The sequence below is a fragment of the Bombus flavifrons genome, chromosome 6, assembly GCF_040668555.2.
Source record: "Bombus flavifrons isolate JBK064 chromosome 6, iyBomFlav1_principal, whole genome shotgun sequence".
NCBI classification, from domain to species: domain Eukaryota; kingdom Metazoa; phylum Arthropoda; class Insecta; order Hymenoptera; family Apidae; genus Bombus; species Bombus flavifrons.
The window spans coordinates 4,714,841-4,729,333 of NC_138447.1; the positions used below are offsets into that span (position 1 = coordinate 4,714,841).

The 14,493-nt window shown below is 30.8% G+C and overlaps 3 protein-coding genes across 5 annotated transcripts; 1 reads left to right on the forward strand and 2 right to left on the reverse strand.

Moving 5' to 3' along the window:
- The first annotated feature begins 347 nt into the window (after window positions 1-347).
- On the forward strand, window positions 348-1,782 carry LOC138181131 (peptidyl-tRNA hydrolase 2, mitochondrial). 2 transcript variants are annotated; one of them, XM_069115732.1, is made up of 5 exons: window positions 348-380; window positions 485-668; window positions 760-939; window positions 1,024-1,223; window positions 1,310-1,782. In XM_069115732.1, the coding sequence occupies exons 2-4, from the start codon at window positions 507-509 to the stop codon at window positions 1,204-1,206; spliced, it is 525 nt and encodes a 174-aa protein (XP_068971833.1). In that variant the 5' UTR covers window positions 348-380; window positions 485-506; the 3' UTR covers window positions 1,207-1,223; window positions 1,310-1,782. The 2 variants fall into 2 exon arrangements, with proteins under 2 accessions (XP_068971833.1, XP_068971832.1); XM_069115731.1 differs by lacking the exon at window positions 1,310-1,782 and having other exon boundaries at window positions 1,024-1,244.
- Window positions 1,783-1,926: 144 nt separating this feature from the next.
- Window positions 1,927-10,217, reverse strand: LOC138181126 (tetratricopeptide repeat protein 28). 2 transcript variants are annotated; one of them, XM_069115723.1, is made up of 16 exons: window positions 10,058-10,217; window positions 9,853-9,918; window positions 8,880-9,137; window positions 8,417-8,819; window positions 7,780-8,337; window positions 7,397-7,692; window positions 6,845-7,310; window positions 6,353-6,760; window positions 5,903-6,280; window positions 5,030-5,810; window positions 4,279-4,949; window positions 3,686-4,188; window positions 3,251-3,613; window positions 2,931-3,168; window positions 2,636-2,854; window positions 1,927-2,564 (listed from the first exon to the last, which is right to left on the reverse strand). In XM_069115723.1, the coding sequence occupies exons 2-16, from the start codon at window positions 9,874-9,876 to the stop codon at window positions 1,927-1,929; spliced, it is 6,204 nt and encodes a 2,067-aa protein (XP_068971824.1). In that variant the 5' UTR covers window positions 9,877-9,918; window positions 10,058-10,217. The 2 variants fall into 2 exon arrangements, with proteins under 2 accessions (XP_068971824.1, XP_068971825.1); XM_069115724.1 differs by lacking the exons at window positions 8,417-8,819; window positions 8,880-9,137; window positions 9,853-9,918; window positions 10,058-10,217 and having other exon boundaries at window positions 7,780-8,145; window positions 8,229-8,405.
- A 493-nt stretch (window positions 10,218-10,710) lies between these two features.
- On the reverse strand, window positions 10,711-13,778 carry sea (mitochondrial citrate transporter scheggia). The gene is made up of 4 exons (XM_069115730.1): window positions 13,481-13,778; window positions 12,654-13,088; window positions 12,020-12,240; window positions 10,711-11,902 (listed from the first exon to the last, which is right to left on the reverse strand). Exons 1-4 carry the CDS (start codon window positions 13,629-13,631, stop codon window positions 11,720-11,722), a joined length of 990 nt encoding a protein of 329 aa, XP_068971831.1. The 5' UTR covers window positions 13,632-13,778; the 3' UTR covers window positions 10,711-11,719.
- Between the last annotated feature and the right edge of the window lie 715 nt (window positions 13,779-14,493).

The window sequence follows — 14,493 nt, forward strand, 5'->3', positions numbered from 1 at the left end:
ATTCAATTAAAAATTGTTATATAAATCTCTACACATGCATATGTGTATGCATATATTGTATTACTTTCTTTTAAAATTTATTATAGATATTTAAAAAATATGTTACTTTATATATCTTTAAAAACGAGTTAAAATTAAATTTAATATAATACTTTATGTCTCGAATTATGCTTAAAGATTATTAATTTCTATCAGAGTTATATGTGTATGATGTACTATGTACATTTATATTGTATATGTTTAAATGATACCTAACCTTATAGAAGCTGTCACATGGAACAATATAAGTTTTACTTATATCAAAAGAAAAAGGATCTTCTAATCTAATATCTAATATCTAATAATCTAAGGATATATACGTTTTGTAAAATTACTTTGATGTAAATATCTATCTTTTATATCTAATTTATTTTTAAAAATTAAATTCTTTGTAACGAATTAAATAAATTTTAATAGTGTGATTGAATATTTTTTAATGTTACAGAATTTTAGTAAATTTTAGTAAGATGAATATTACTCAAATACTTTTGCAAACCGCTACAGATGCAAAGGTAGGATTTATAATTTCAGCAATAATAGGTTATTCTTTATATAAAATAATAGCAGTAATAAATAGAAAAAAATTGCAATCTTCTAATGATAATTGCAATGAAACTTTAAATTATAAGGTAAGTAAAATTAAAATTTGTATATATATTTATATTTTTTTATAATTAATCTAATAAATACACAAACAAAAATAATAGTTTTTATTTTCAGCAAATGTATGCAGATAATTACAAGCTTGTTTTAGTTATTAGAACTGATTTAAAAATGGGAAAAGGAAAAATTGCAGCACAATGTGCTCATGCTGCTGTTGCAGCTTATAAGGCAGCCACAAAGTATCCTGAATTTTTATATGCTTGGGAAAAGTGTGGCCAAGCTAAAATTACCGTTAAGGTATATATACTTCTTATATATATATTACATGTAATATTATTTGCTTTAAGTCAAATCCTTATTAGTAAATAAAAAAATGCTTAGGTGGATAGCGAGAATGCTTTGAAAGAAATAGCAAAACAAGCTAGAACTGTAGGACTTTTGGCAAATATAATACAGGATGCTGGACAGACACAAGTAAAGCCAGGAAGTAAAACAGTATGTGCTATTGGTCCAGGTCCAGCTCAATTGATAGATAATGTAACTGGTCATTTAAAATTGTTTTAATAATGAACAAAATAAAGGTATCTTAATTTTTTATCTAATTTTTAAGTGTATTTTTATCTTTTTTTAAATTCAGTTCTTCATGATTTACTAATTTCATTATTAGATTTTTATTCATATGCTAAAAGATAATTAAATACAGCAATTTCATATTTTGTTGATGATATAAGTATAAATACATGCACATAATTTTTATAAAATGATGCATCCCATTAAAAAATGCATCAATATATTTATCAAAAATGAAAAAGTACAAACTTTTAGTTCAATACTTTATACAAATTTAAATATGTTATTAAATTGAAACATTACTTCAGTCACTGGTCGCACTTTATATATAATAATAAATTTCATTTAATAAATTTAAATATAACATACATGAACAATGTTCATTTTTATGCTAATATAATACACTTTCGCATTAAGAAACACGAGTATAGCATTAGGTGCCGTTGTATACAGTATCTTGTTAATATCGAATTTTATTATCAGTGTAAGCAAATGGCATTTACTGATATTTGTATTGGAAAATATATTATGTAAAAAGTGCATAATTAGAGTCATATTGCAACAAAATAAGCAATCACCGTAAATTATTCCCAGCTCAAATCACAAAATATTAAGAAATTTGTTTCCAATAAAATATCTTCCATTCTTTGGTACCTCGTGCTATTATTTTCATTTAAAATATCATTTAATGCTTATAAATAGTATATAAATAATCTACACTGGAGGAGGAGGTGCTTTTCGATGTATTTTGTTAGAGCTGGTAGCACTACATTGTGACTCAGCAATGGATCTGCCATCAGCTTCATCTCTTCGACATAATTCTTCATTTTGCATCCAATTTTGAGCCTGATTATGATTCGTTCGTGTTGATTGATTTTCTTCATTTCCAGTCACAGAACCTACTTCTTCTAATAATTTTGATAAAGATGGTGCCAATCCTAATCCTAAATTTCGCTCGTGATATACATCTGAAATCGTAGGCGTTAATTCACGTGTTAAACTTGTGAGGGACGTGGCTACGTTTCTTAAATTTTGATTATGTGTTTCTGCAGGTTGTGCAGAGTCAGTCTGAGAACAAATATCTTCAGTTGTTGTAGGATGACGAGGCTTTCTTGGAGAATTAGATCCAATTTCTGTTCGAACACTTAATCTTTCTAGTACTGTTGCTGGTAAGGGTGGTAATGGTTGTCGCCTTAGAACTGTTGCATGACCGTTATCCCAATCTGTTACTGAACTACTTGAACTAGACCCTGGTCTTAAGCTTTGATCGGGATAAAGATTTCTGATACGTGTTTGATGATTTAAATTGAGTGCTACAGGAGGACTAGGAGTGAAAGCAACATCCGATTCACCTATAAAACATACATATGATTATAATTTTATATTCAATACTTATCTAAATTTTAGTCTAAGTTATTTATACCTCCACTATTTTGACATGGTTGTCGTGATGTAGGAATTGGAACATTTGGTGGTTCCATAGTTTTACCATCAGGTTCACCTCGATGTCGAACGTAATTTGCAAATGCACCTCCTAATCTAGGTCGTTCTATGACATTTTTTTCAATATGAGCAACAGAAGCTAGACTTTCCATTGAACTACTAGAATCTAAAGTCAAACTTTTAGGTGCTTCTTGTGTATCTAAGAACATAATTATAATTTAGATGAGATATTTTCATTTTTATTTACTATACACACATGACCAGTTTAGACTTACCAAATAAAGCTAGAAGAGCTTGAAGAGCAAATTGAACAGCTCTCCGTGAAGCTTGTTTTCCTGTTCTTAATGTAACTTCTGATTGACCAACTTCCATGAGATCAAAACCTAGACTTGCAAATAATTCATGAGATCCTGATGCTCTCCATACTTGTACTGGTAATGTGACTTCTTGACCTTCCGTCGCACATGTAGCTCTTCTCATTGCAGCAATAACATCCTCTGCTGCTTCTGGTGCCTACAATAAAAATTTCCTTTAATATAATAGATTATTAACTTTTACAAGTAGCAATGTCAGAATATACAGATTTATTTACTACCTGCAACAACCTAGCAAGAGCATGTAATGATGATGGTCCCAAACCCAATAATGCCTGCAAACTTGCACTACATCTTGTTAATCTTTCTTCTGGATCACTTTGTGGGAAAAATACAGAGGATGGTATTCCATTTCCAGCAGGTTCAAATCTAAAACCTACTGACATTAAAAGTTCTCGCCAACCAGTGGCTGCACCCACTTTATTTTCAATACTACGCTGAGTTGTGTACATAGCATTTTTTTGTCCACGATGTATTCGTTGTAATGATTTTTCTACTAAATGAAGTGTTACACGTAATGCATCACGACTTTGTTCAGGACCACCGCGTAATAATTCAGCCAGTGCTTGTCCCATTAAGGCAACCTAAATGTATATTTCATGAACTATCATTTACATATGAATTATTAAATTTAATAAATTTTTTAAGATTTATACCTTGTTTGACAATCTTGCATCTCCTCCAATAAGTAACCAACCAGCCCAATTTGCAGGATGTGCGAAATGTCTTGTATGTTGAACTGTTTGCATAGCTTCTGCCAATGCTCTTGATGCTCTAGCACCTTGTAACATAGCACTATAGAATGCTCGTAATAATATACTACCAGCTGTAGGTGGAACTGCCCACATTCCTATAAGTACACATTGTGCTCCTGCATTTAATAAAGCTTTGGCTAAATTTTGTACGCCATCTGATGTAGCAGTTGTATTTTCTGTACTATTCCAACCATGGCCACTAGATATTACAACTAAACGGGCAGCTATTCTTAGTTTTGTAATATCTGAATAGCTTAGCAAGTATTCTGGTTTTACAGATGGATCTTCACAAGGATCTGCAGTTAATGCTAAACTGGCAGAATTCCAGAAAACTGGTACTGTTAAATGTACACATTCTGCATCAGGTAAAGATCTTAAAACAGTCGACCTCGTTGCTTCTATCCCTATTAGTAAAGATTAAAAAGATTATTTATTTATAATTTTCTTTAATTTATTTAAATTATTAAAATTTATTTAATTTTAATGATACCTACCAGTTAAAGCACGGGCTTCTAATAATTCAGCAACAATCTCAGATTCTGTTTCAGTAGAAGCAACACTTTCTGACCATCTATATTCTTCTCTGATTTCTTCAGGAAGCACAGGATTTCCTGCAACTAATGCAGCTACCGTTGCACCTCCTTCTGGCATAGGAGTCTTTGATCGCTTTTTTAAAGCTGCAAGCGATGGTACTACTAATAAAGAAAATCTTTCACACAAATAATCTTCTCCAGGGTTTGATTGTAAAGCTGGAAGTGGTGCCAAATATAAAGACTTCTCCACTACCATAATTAGTTCCTTCCTTGCTGGTGGTAAAAGATCTTCAAAAGGTGCTAAAAGTAAATCATAAAGTACTTGAATTGGTAATGGTGATTGCCATGTTGGTCCTTTGGTTCCTCGTCCCCATCGAGCACTTCCTGCTCGTGAACTAATTGAACCCACACTAAACAGACTGCTCAAACTGTATGAACTAGCATTGAGATGATGTCCTCTCGATGGTATTTTTGTTTCTTCAACAAGTTCACTTGTTTCGTCTAAAAGAGCTTCTCGTGCCTGCAGAACTCGCTTCTCTAGTCCTATACCATCATCTAAACTAGTAGAATGAAATCGTAATAGTCCCCGACCAGGAGCTAAGCACCAAGCATGTAATTCACACCCTACTTCACTGAAACGTTATTTGACATTTACTAGTCGTTTTATGGAATTACAATTCGTTCACACTATTTATTAATAAATTTAAATTACCTATAATATAAAATGACTCCACGTTGTCTATCAATAATTTCGGAATAATGCGCAGCATCATCTAAACAATTACTTTTACTTCGTCTCGATCTTTCTGCCCAATTCAGAGCTTCTTCAGCTCTATTTAAACTGATTAGTACTTTTTGTAACATTCTGTACGTTTCTGATAATAACTCAGATTTGTTTGGTTGTCCACAGGTAAGGGTTGAAGAAATTCCATCTAATGATTCTAATAAATTTGCTGCTTTCTCTAAATGTTCTACAGCTATAATTGCTTCTCCAGCTTCCCAATGAACAAGACCAAGTCTGTGTCTTAATCTAGCTGCTTCTTCTCTTCTTCCTAATCCTTCAGATAAAGACAATCCCGATTGTAAGTAACTCAAAGCTCGTGATAAATCACCACATAAATGATGAAGTCGACCTAAACTGGAAAATGCAGCTGCTCTTGCTGGTTGATCACCAGCTGCTGCTGCAAGACTTAATGATTGTTCTTGTAATCTTATTGCTTCTTCAAATTGTCCTAAAGCTTCTTGAGTTACACCTAAGTTTGCACAAGCTCTAGCTTGTAACCCAGCTGCATCTAAAGCTTCAGCAATTGAAAGTTCCAATTGATGATGTCGTAATGCAGAATTTGGATCGTCCATTAATAGATGAACAGCTCCTAACCCACTAGCAGCCTCTGCTTCAGCAGCTTTATCTCCAAGTCCTCTGGCAAGTGCCAGTTGATGTGACAAACAACTAACAGCTTGTTCGTGGTTACCTAATGCAGCATGTACTCGACCTACACAATTGATATTAACAACTTATAACACTCATCAAGAAAAGTTAATATATTTATAGGTTCTATAGAATAATATTTTACATATTAATTACCTAAATCTCCGTAAGCTGCGCCTCTTGATTCTGGGCTATCAACTTCATGTGCAGCTACTAGTCTTTTCTCAAAACAAACTAAAGCTTCTTGTAAATTTCCAGTTGCTTCCCGAGCTCGACCTAAACCCCGATATGCTCTTTCTTGTTCTCTTATACTTTTCAATTTTGTAGCAGCTGTTAATTGCTGCTCATGACATTTTATAGCTTCTTCTGGATCTCCCAAGGCTTCATAACAATCGCCTAGATTGCCAAGTGCTCTAGCTTTATTTAGTAAGGCTGTGCCCGTAGTTAATGGTTCTAAAGTTGCTAATTGTTGTTCAAAATATCCAATTGCGTCTTCATAATGTGCCATATTAAGTCTAGCTATTCCTAAATTTCCTGTTTAAAAGAAAAATAGTGAGCATTACTGCTGTAAATTTAAGTAGTTTAAACATTATAAATAAAGTTCACCTAAAGCTTGAGCCTCAACTCCTGAATCTGCTAATTCTTTTGCCCTTTCAAGTTGTTCCTGATAACACTTTACTGCGTGAGTATATTGACCTAGTGCCATGTGTACCGCTCCTAAGTTTCCATGAGCTCTACATTCACCACGTAAATCACCAGCTTCTTGTCTTAAAGTTAGTTCTTGAGTATGAAATCCTAATGCCTTATCAAGATTTTTCATTGTCCGATGTGCAATACCTAAAGCTCCATAAGCAGCAGCTTCTAAACTGCGATCACTTGCTTGTCGTGCTAAATTTAATTGTCTTTGATGCATTTTTATTGCTTCTTCAGCTTCTCCAAGGCGTAAAAGGCAATCACCAATATTTCCCAAAGCACGAAATTTTCCAGCTAAATGTTTAGTCATATGTGCAATAGCTATATAGAAAGATAAATTATTAATATTAAGTATATATTTTGCTATTTTTAAAATATAAATATGCAGATGCACGATTTTCTTACCCAAATAGTATTTTTGGCATTCTAGTGCAGTATCTAAATTTTCAAGAGCTAAATGTGCTAACCCCAAATTACAATAAGCTCTTCCCATCCCAGATTTATCCTGTAAATCCTTAGCTAATGCTAAGTCTTGATCATAATATCTAACAGCTTCACGATGATTGCCTAAACAATAATGAGCATAACCTAAGAAGTGACATGCTTTAGCTTCTCCTTCAACATCGTGTAGTTCCTGAGATAACATAAGATAATTTTCATAATATGGAACAGCTTCTTCAAATCTGCCACGAGATGACAAGCAATTAGCAAGATTGAGTAATGCACAAGCTTCACCAGCTGTATCTTTCAACTCGCGCGCTATAGCTAAATGAGCTCTGTAATGTCTTAATGCTGCTTCATGACCCTGTACAGCTTGATATGCTACTGCTAAATTTCCATGTGTGCTAGCTTCTGAACTACGATCATTGACCTATATTAAACAACAATTTTTATATTGTTTTATAGTATAAATTTGCTATTAAATTTATTTTTCGTTGCATATCTTAAACAATTTACCTCTTTACTTATTGTTAATTCTTGTTTATGATATTTAATAGCCTGTTCATAATAACCTAATGCGTTATAAGCATTTCCAATATTTCCATATGCTCTACCCATACCAGCTTTATCTCCTAATGATCTAGCAATTCCTAAGTGAGCTTGATGTAGTTTAAGTGCTGCTTCATGTTCACCAAGTAATTGATAAACTATTCCTAAATTACTACATGCTCGTCCTTCAGCAACTTTATCTTTTGTAGCTAAAGCAACATCAAGTTGCCTTTGGTGCCACAGCTTGGCTTGTGCCAGATCACCTAAATAATGATATATTTGAAAGAGATTTTACAATAAAGTTAATTCCTCATTAAGTTTCTCATTATTTGTTGTTCTAAAAAGTTCACCTGCACATCTTGCAGCATGACCTAATCCAGCATAAGCTCTCATTTCTATTGCTCTATCACCAAGTTCTTGAGCTATTCTTAGCACATTTTCATGATAAGCCATTGCTTGACCAAAATTTCTTCGATAATGATGAGATGAACCTAAGTTACTGAAAGCTCTTGCTTCTTCTACACGATCTCCTAAACGTCTTGCTATTCTCAAATGTTGTGTATGACAATCAACAGCACTTTCAAATTCTCCCATTGCTAAATAAACTGCTCCCACGTTTCCTATTTCTCGGGCTTCCTGAAGTCGGTCTCCCATTTGTTTTACTAATTGTACACATTGTTTATGAGATGCAAGTGCATTTGGTAAATCACCAATAGCTGTATAAACGTGACCCAGGCTAGTTAAAGCAGATGCTGCAGCCTGAGTATCTTTGCACTTCATAGCTAAAACCAATTGATACCTGTGTGCTGTTAAAGCTTCCTTAAAACTGCCTTTGCTAAAATATGCTGAGCCCAGATTTCCATGAGCTCGACATTCACCCTGGGTATCTCCTAAAGATCGTGCGACACCTAAAAATATTTTTACTCAGAATACAAAGAAATATTCTATTGATACATACTTATTATTTTATCTATCTTCAATATTTACCTAAATCTTGTTGCATATAATTGATAGCTTTATCTAAAGAATTTAATGCCCAATATGCACTAGATAGAGCAGAAAATACAGAACCCCTTAATTTTAAGCTACAAGAACCAATAGTAAGAGCAGCTTCTAATACACCAGCTGCTGCCTTATACTGTCCTGCTCCAAGAAGTTCTTGGCCAACAACAGAAATGACAACAAAAGAAGATTCATCAAGTTTCATTGCACGTAATTGTTGAAATGTTGGTTCTAGTGTTGCACGCAATGGTGATTTTAAGGATGCTTCCACAAGACCAGATAAGAGTTGACAATTGGTAGGATCATGTGCCAAACCTGTACTGAAGGCTACAAGAGCCTCTCCATGTCTCCCTAGACATTGTAAGGCTACTCCTTGACGGTAGTATGCCTAATAGAGATATTGGTTTTACTAATTATTTGGAAAGTAACAAACAAAAGCAGCTATTACCTTTGGCCATTGAGGGCTAAGTTCGGTAGCTCTAACAGCATCCTGAAGAGCAAGTGCAAATAAACCCATTTTGAGCCGGGCAGCTGACCTGTTTGAATATAGCACATGGCTGAGTGGATCCAAAGCAAGAGCTTCTGTGTACAAACTTGCAGCAAGAGCATAATCACCATTTTGACATGCTGCATTGCTACGACGTACAGTCTCTAAAAATAGAGATCTTGATCCAGCAGCCAAGGCCGACGTACCTTCGGGCTCCACCTTATAAATATTTTTATATATATATATATATATATATATATATATATATATATATATATATATATATATAATATATATAATTTATATATATTATGCACATACATGTGTACGTATTTATTTCAGAATTATATTGTTACTATCATTGTATTAATTAAATATTATTTATAAACATTGTATACAAAATTTATTATAAAAAATAAGGTAATATTGAACTTATTTGAGTAATATTAAGCTGATATAAGGTAACATTAATTATTACATATATAATTATCATAAATATTAATTTATATCAATTTTCATTTTATAAATAGAAATAAGTGATTTAATAAAATAATTATTAAATAAAAAATTTTAATAAATATTTTCATTCATATTTTAAAATCTAATATTTAATTCTTAAATTTCATTATTTTTTTTTATATCAATTATTAAAACATCAAAAAATTATTGTATAAAAAATATACAATTCAACATAATTCTTGTTTTATCACTTTTAATACAAATCTTTGTTGTTTTTTATTTTTATGTATATATCCATAAATATATACAATATGATCTTAAAAACATAATTTATTATCAAAATTGCAAACAGCAGACCAAATTTTATAATGAATACAAAAATAAAAAACACACAAATTTATAAAATTAAATGATTTTAATTCTAAAATATGATAATAATATTCGTCATCATATTTGTACTGTAGGATCTTGTTACCTCAGAGATATCCCTATGAGACATTGTTTAAGACGAGCAAGTAGCATCCTCCTGCATGAGCATTATCTGCAGCAAAGGAGCTTCATTAGATAAGACCACACATTTTAGAGTAAAGACCTTTCTAGGTCTTCCTGTACCACCTTTCTTTCCCTCATTCAGATTTATTTTCTACAAGATGCTACTTTCAAATCTAGGCAGCACTCACCGGATACACGCTGAAATAAACTATTTCGTCTTAGTAATCAGAATATTCGCTAGGATAGGTGAATTGATTCGATTAATAAAAAAGGAGGGAGGAAGGCGTCTTAGGAGGGCACCCACTGCATTCCTCAGGCACAGCCATCTTGGAATGTGACCCCGGGCTCCCCCTTGGGCCCAGAGTGGGGCCGGCACTGTCTGCTTTTGTAAGTACCTTTGTGTATTGGACCTCACATGTATAGCTCATAAATTTACGCTGCTGTGTATATACATGCATAGAAATGTAGAATTCACTTATTGAAATAATATATGACGTATATGACTTTATAAATTAGTTTTACAAATTTATGTTATGTTACAAAATTATGTTTTATATGAATAGAAATATTGTGTAATGTAAATAGTGTTCTGTATAAAGAGTAGCAGTAAACAATCAGTAATTGCGTTAAATTAATTGTTATTCCAATATATTATTTGCAAATACTACAAATATCTTTTCTTTCAATTAAAAATACATCATAATTATTTGTAAGACAATAATCATTTATAAGCATATATATGAAAAAGGTTTTTAGATACAAAAATATCTTATAATTTTAATAATGAAGGTTTTCTATACTTTAAAGATATTAGCAGGTTTTTTTATAAAACATTTATAAATAGTACTGCAAAGATATATATTTCAATGTACAAGTACAAATATAAATACAAAACATTATGAACCATCATGTCTTATTGTTAAAGTAATAAAATAGATAGTTTGCAGTTGTTATGAGATTACAAGGTCTCTATTTTGAAGGAACTTCTACATGTTTATCTCCGTTTGAATGTCACAGCCATTATAGTTAAATTTCGTTCAATTAATGTTAAAATATATTACAATATCTGAGCGAAGATAATTATATTTAATGGAATGTAATGTGCACATAAATAAAAATATTTCTGATTAATACCATTTTATACCTCCTACCTACTCTAATCTTATTTGGATGTTACTACATTAAAAAAACTTAATTAAAAAGTCAATCTATTTCCCTTCGCTCAAGTAATAAACATTTTTTATTATTCTCATTATTTTAATTAACATTCTGTATATTTTTGTACTTAAACTGTACAATATATCTTAGAAATATATATGTATATATATATATATATATATATATATATATATATATATGTCTACATAACTTATGCATACCATGTACAAATCACTTTCACAATATAAACATTCATTCGATGACTCAAATCTATAGGAATGTTAAATATTTAACAATATTTTAAATAAAATTTATAAACTGATAAACAAAATTGAAATAATTATATGAATAAATTTACATTACCATTTGCCTTCCATACATATAATTTTATGTTAAATAAAAATTTATATAAAAAAATATATATAGTGGAATTTGTGCTCTACACAAATGCAGCTTTCAATACCGACACTGATTAATATAAAAATTGAAACTTTTCGATATGACTTTGTTTCCTTTCATTTTCATTCATTAAAATGCCGATTATAACAGAATACTTTGGTATGTATCATATTTGAAATAAAGGCATTTCTTAACATGTACGATTATAGATATATTACATAAGTAATGATGAAATTATGAAAGCTACATTTGCACTGACATTTTAGAATATACAGTTGCAAAATTAATAACTTTCAAGGCCAAAGCCGATCAAAAAATTCTTTGAAGGAATCATAAATCATAAATGTTATGCCAACATCTAAACATACTCTACTTAATCTTGGGATAGTTCCTTTATAAAATGCCATTGGACCTTCATTGATCCATATTTGTTTCACACAATCTATACTATTCTTATATTTTGAGGCTTCTAGACCCTGAAAGTATGATACACATTTAGTGAAGTATATTAAAAATATATATATATATAATTATATATAAATAATGTATAATATATATATAACTTAATGATTATAAAAGAAAAACATATTTACCTGCATTCTAGTTTTTACAACATCAATTGGAGTATTTCCAAAAACAGATAATGCCCCAGCACATGCACCAAAAAATCCAGTAACTACTTTTGGTATAACTACATCTTTATTTCCACCTTTATACCAATCTTTTAATGTTTCCATGGTACAAAATCTAATTGCTTGGTTTGATCCTTGCTTTAAAATTGTAGGTGTTAGTCCTTGATATATGCCCCTGAATCCTAGCAAGTAAAAAGTTATATTTTTTATTTGTACTAATATTAATATGACACTTATAACTTATACACATTGTATAATGTAATAACAAATGTTTAGTAGCATATGACTGAATGTCACAATAAACTTATTGTGACATATATGACATTACTTTACTGTCATATATGTAAATTGAGAAGCACATAACTAATATAACTTGACCTCTTTACATAGCTCTTGATTGGACTTGTTGCACATACGGTTCAAGGGGAATTTACTTGTTTTCAGAGCATTACTAAGCAATTTAATTAAGCGATAACTAAGCTTTTAGTTCTTTTTAAAATCATACTTAAATTAGATTGTAAATGTTATGGATCAAAAAATTATATTTATTGACTTAAATTCTTTATAAAATAATATATATTAATATTCTATTTACCATATTCCTTGGTAATCATCCCTACTCCATGAAAGAATCCTTTGTATTTTGGATTAGCAGATCTTTGATCATTTATGAATTTTACTTTAATTGTCTCCATAGGAGTAACTGCAAAAATAGCTTCAGATGCACCTGCACATAGTCCTGCTATAAGACTATTCTGTGTAGTAAGTTTTCCATTTGAATCTACTAACAATTCTTTCATTTTTTCAAAGGAACCAAAGCGTACAGCTGACTTTGGTATTGAACCATAAAGTAATACTGAAAGACCCCTGTATAGACCAAAGAATCCACGATTTTTTATGGTTTTTTTCACACAATCCAATATTCCTGAATATTGTTTACCAGATCCAGCTTTCCCATCAAGTTGTAGCTGTGTTTTTACATATTCAGTCGGGTAAGTGATACATATTTCTATACCGCCGGTAATACCTCCTAAAATATATCCATAATTTCATTAATATTTTATTATTTAAAAGATTGATAAAAATTGGTAAAGAAGTACTTAATGAATCCATTGATATATATTTAAAAGAAAAATGTATAAACAATTTCATTTATAATCTTTAAAACAAAAATTTGTGTACTAGCGCATATTTCGAAGGTTAAATATTTCTCGATCTTTGAATCTATCGTGTGTCGAATGCGCTGACTCAGTTTATCTATCTTTGTCGCTCTTCTAGTTTTACTTACACTTCTCTCTCACTTTCAACTAATGTGTTTGTTTTCTATTGGACTATTCCGATAAATAATAAAAAGCACTGAACACATATTAAAAATGAAATCATTAATACAAGAAATGATATAATAAAAAAAATGTATTTTACCAGCCACAATTCCTTTAACACCGCTATGACTGACAGCCGCTGCAGCTCCAGTATCAGTAATCCAAGGTCTACGAGGAAAAGGATTGTTATGGAATGTTGAAATTGTACTAGTTTGTTGCGATGATTTGTATATCAATGAACTGATATCCATGTTTGGAATTTGTTTTCGCCTGCCAATACTCTTGCCCCGTTAAGCATCAAATGTGAACTGAGTCGATTAATATCCGTACATTTCAGTGCGTATTCCCCTTCCTCAATCAACTTCTCTTACTCACACTTTATAGATTGACAGTCCTATACTCGATACTGGATCTGGATACGTAATGATAATTGAACAGGCGATTATGGGTGGAGTGACCGAAATTTTTTATATCAGTAATACATTTTTCCAATACATGTCTGTCTATTAATCAGTTAAGTTTAGCTTTTTTTATAAACTACAATTCCAATTTATAGATTAAAGATTATAAGCTACTTTAATCCAAATTCTATTGCATTAATTTTTATCTATAAATATTGTATTTTTATTTAATTTTTATAAATATTTTATTTAATTGTACGTAATTTATAAGTATAACAAAATTATAAGTAAAACTGTATGATTTAAATAGCATATTTTTTCAACAAGTTAGAAATTTTACTTAATATTCTTCTATCATGTTGATATTAAAATAAATAATTATAAAGATAACCAAAATTGAGTATTCAGAATAAAACGAATGACTAATTAAGTAGATAAGACGAATGTTATTTAGCCATATACTTTTGATTGTTTCATTATTGTAAAACATTTTTAAAACATGAAAGTCTGGATTATAGTAAATAGAAGAGATTAAAAATTACTTATCAATATTATGAGTGTCTCATTACATGATCACATGACATATATTTCATAAACAGTTAAAATTAAGTTGATTATCAAGACCTTTTTTCTATTTCTTTGGTTATGTAACATCAATCACGACATGTAAGTAAGAACATGCAAAGAGGGAGTGATTATAAGAAGATAGAAA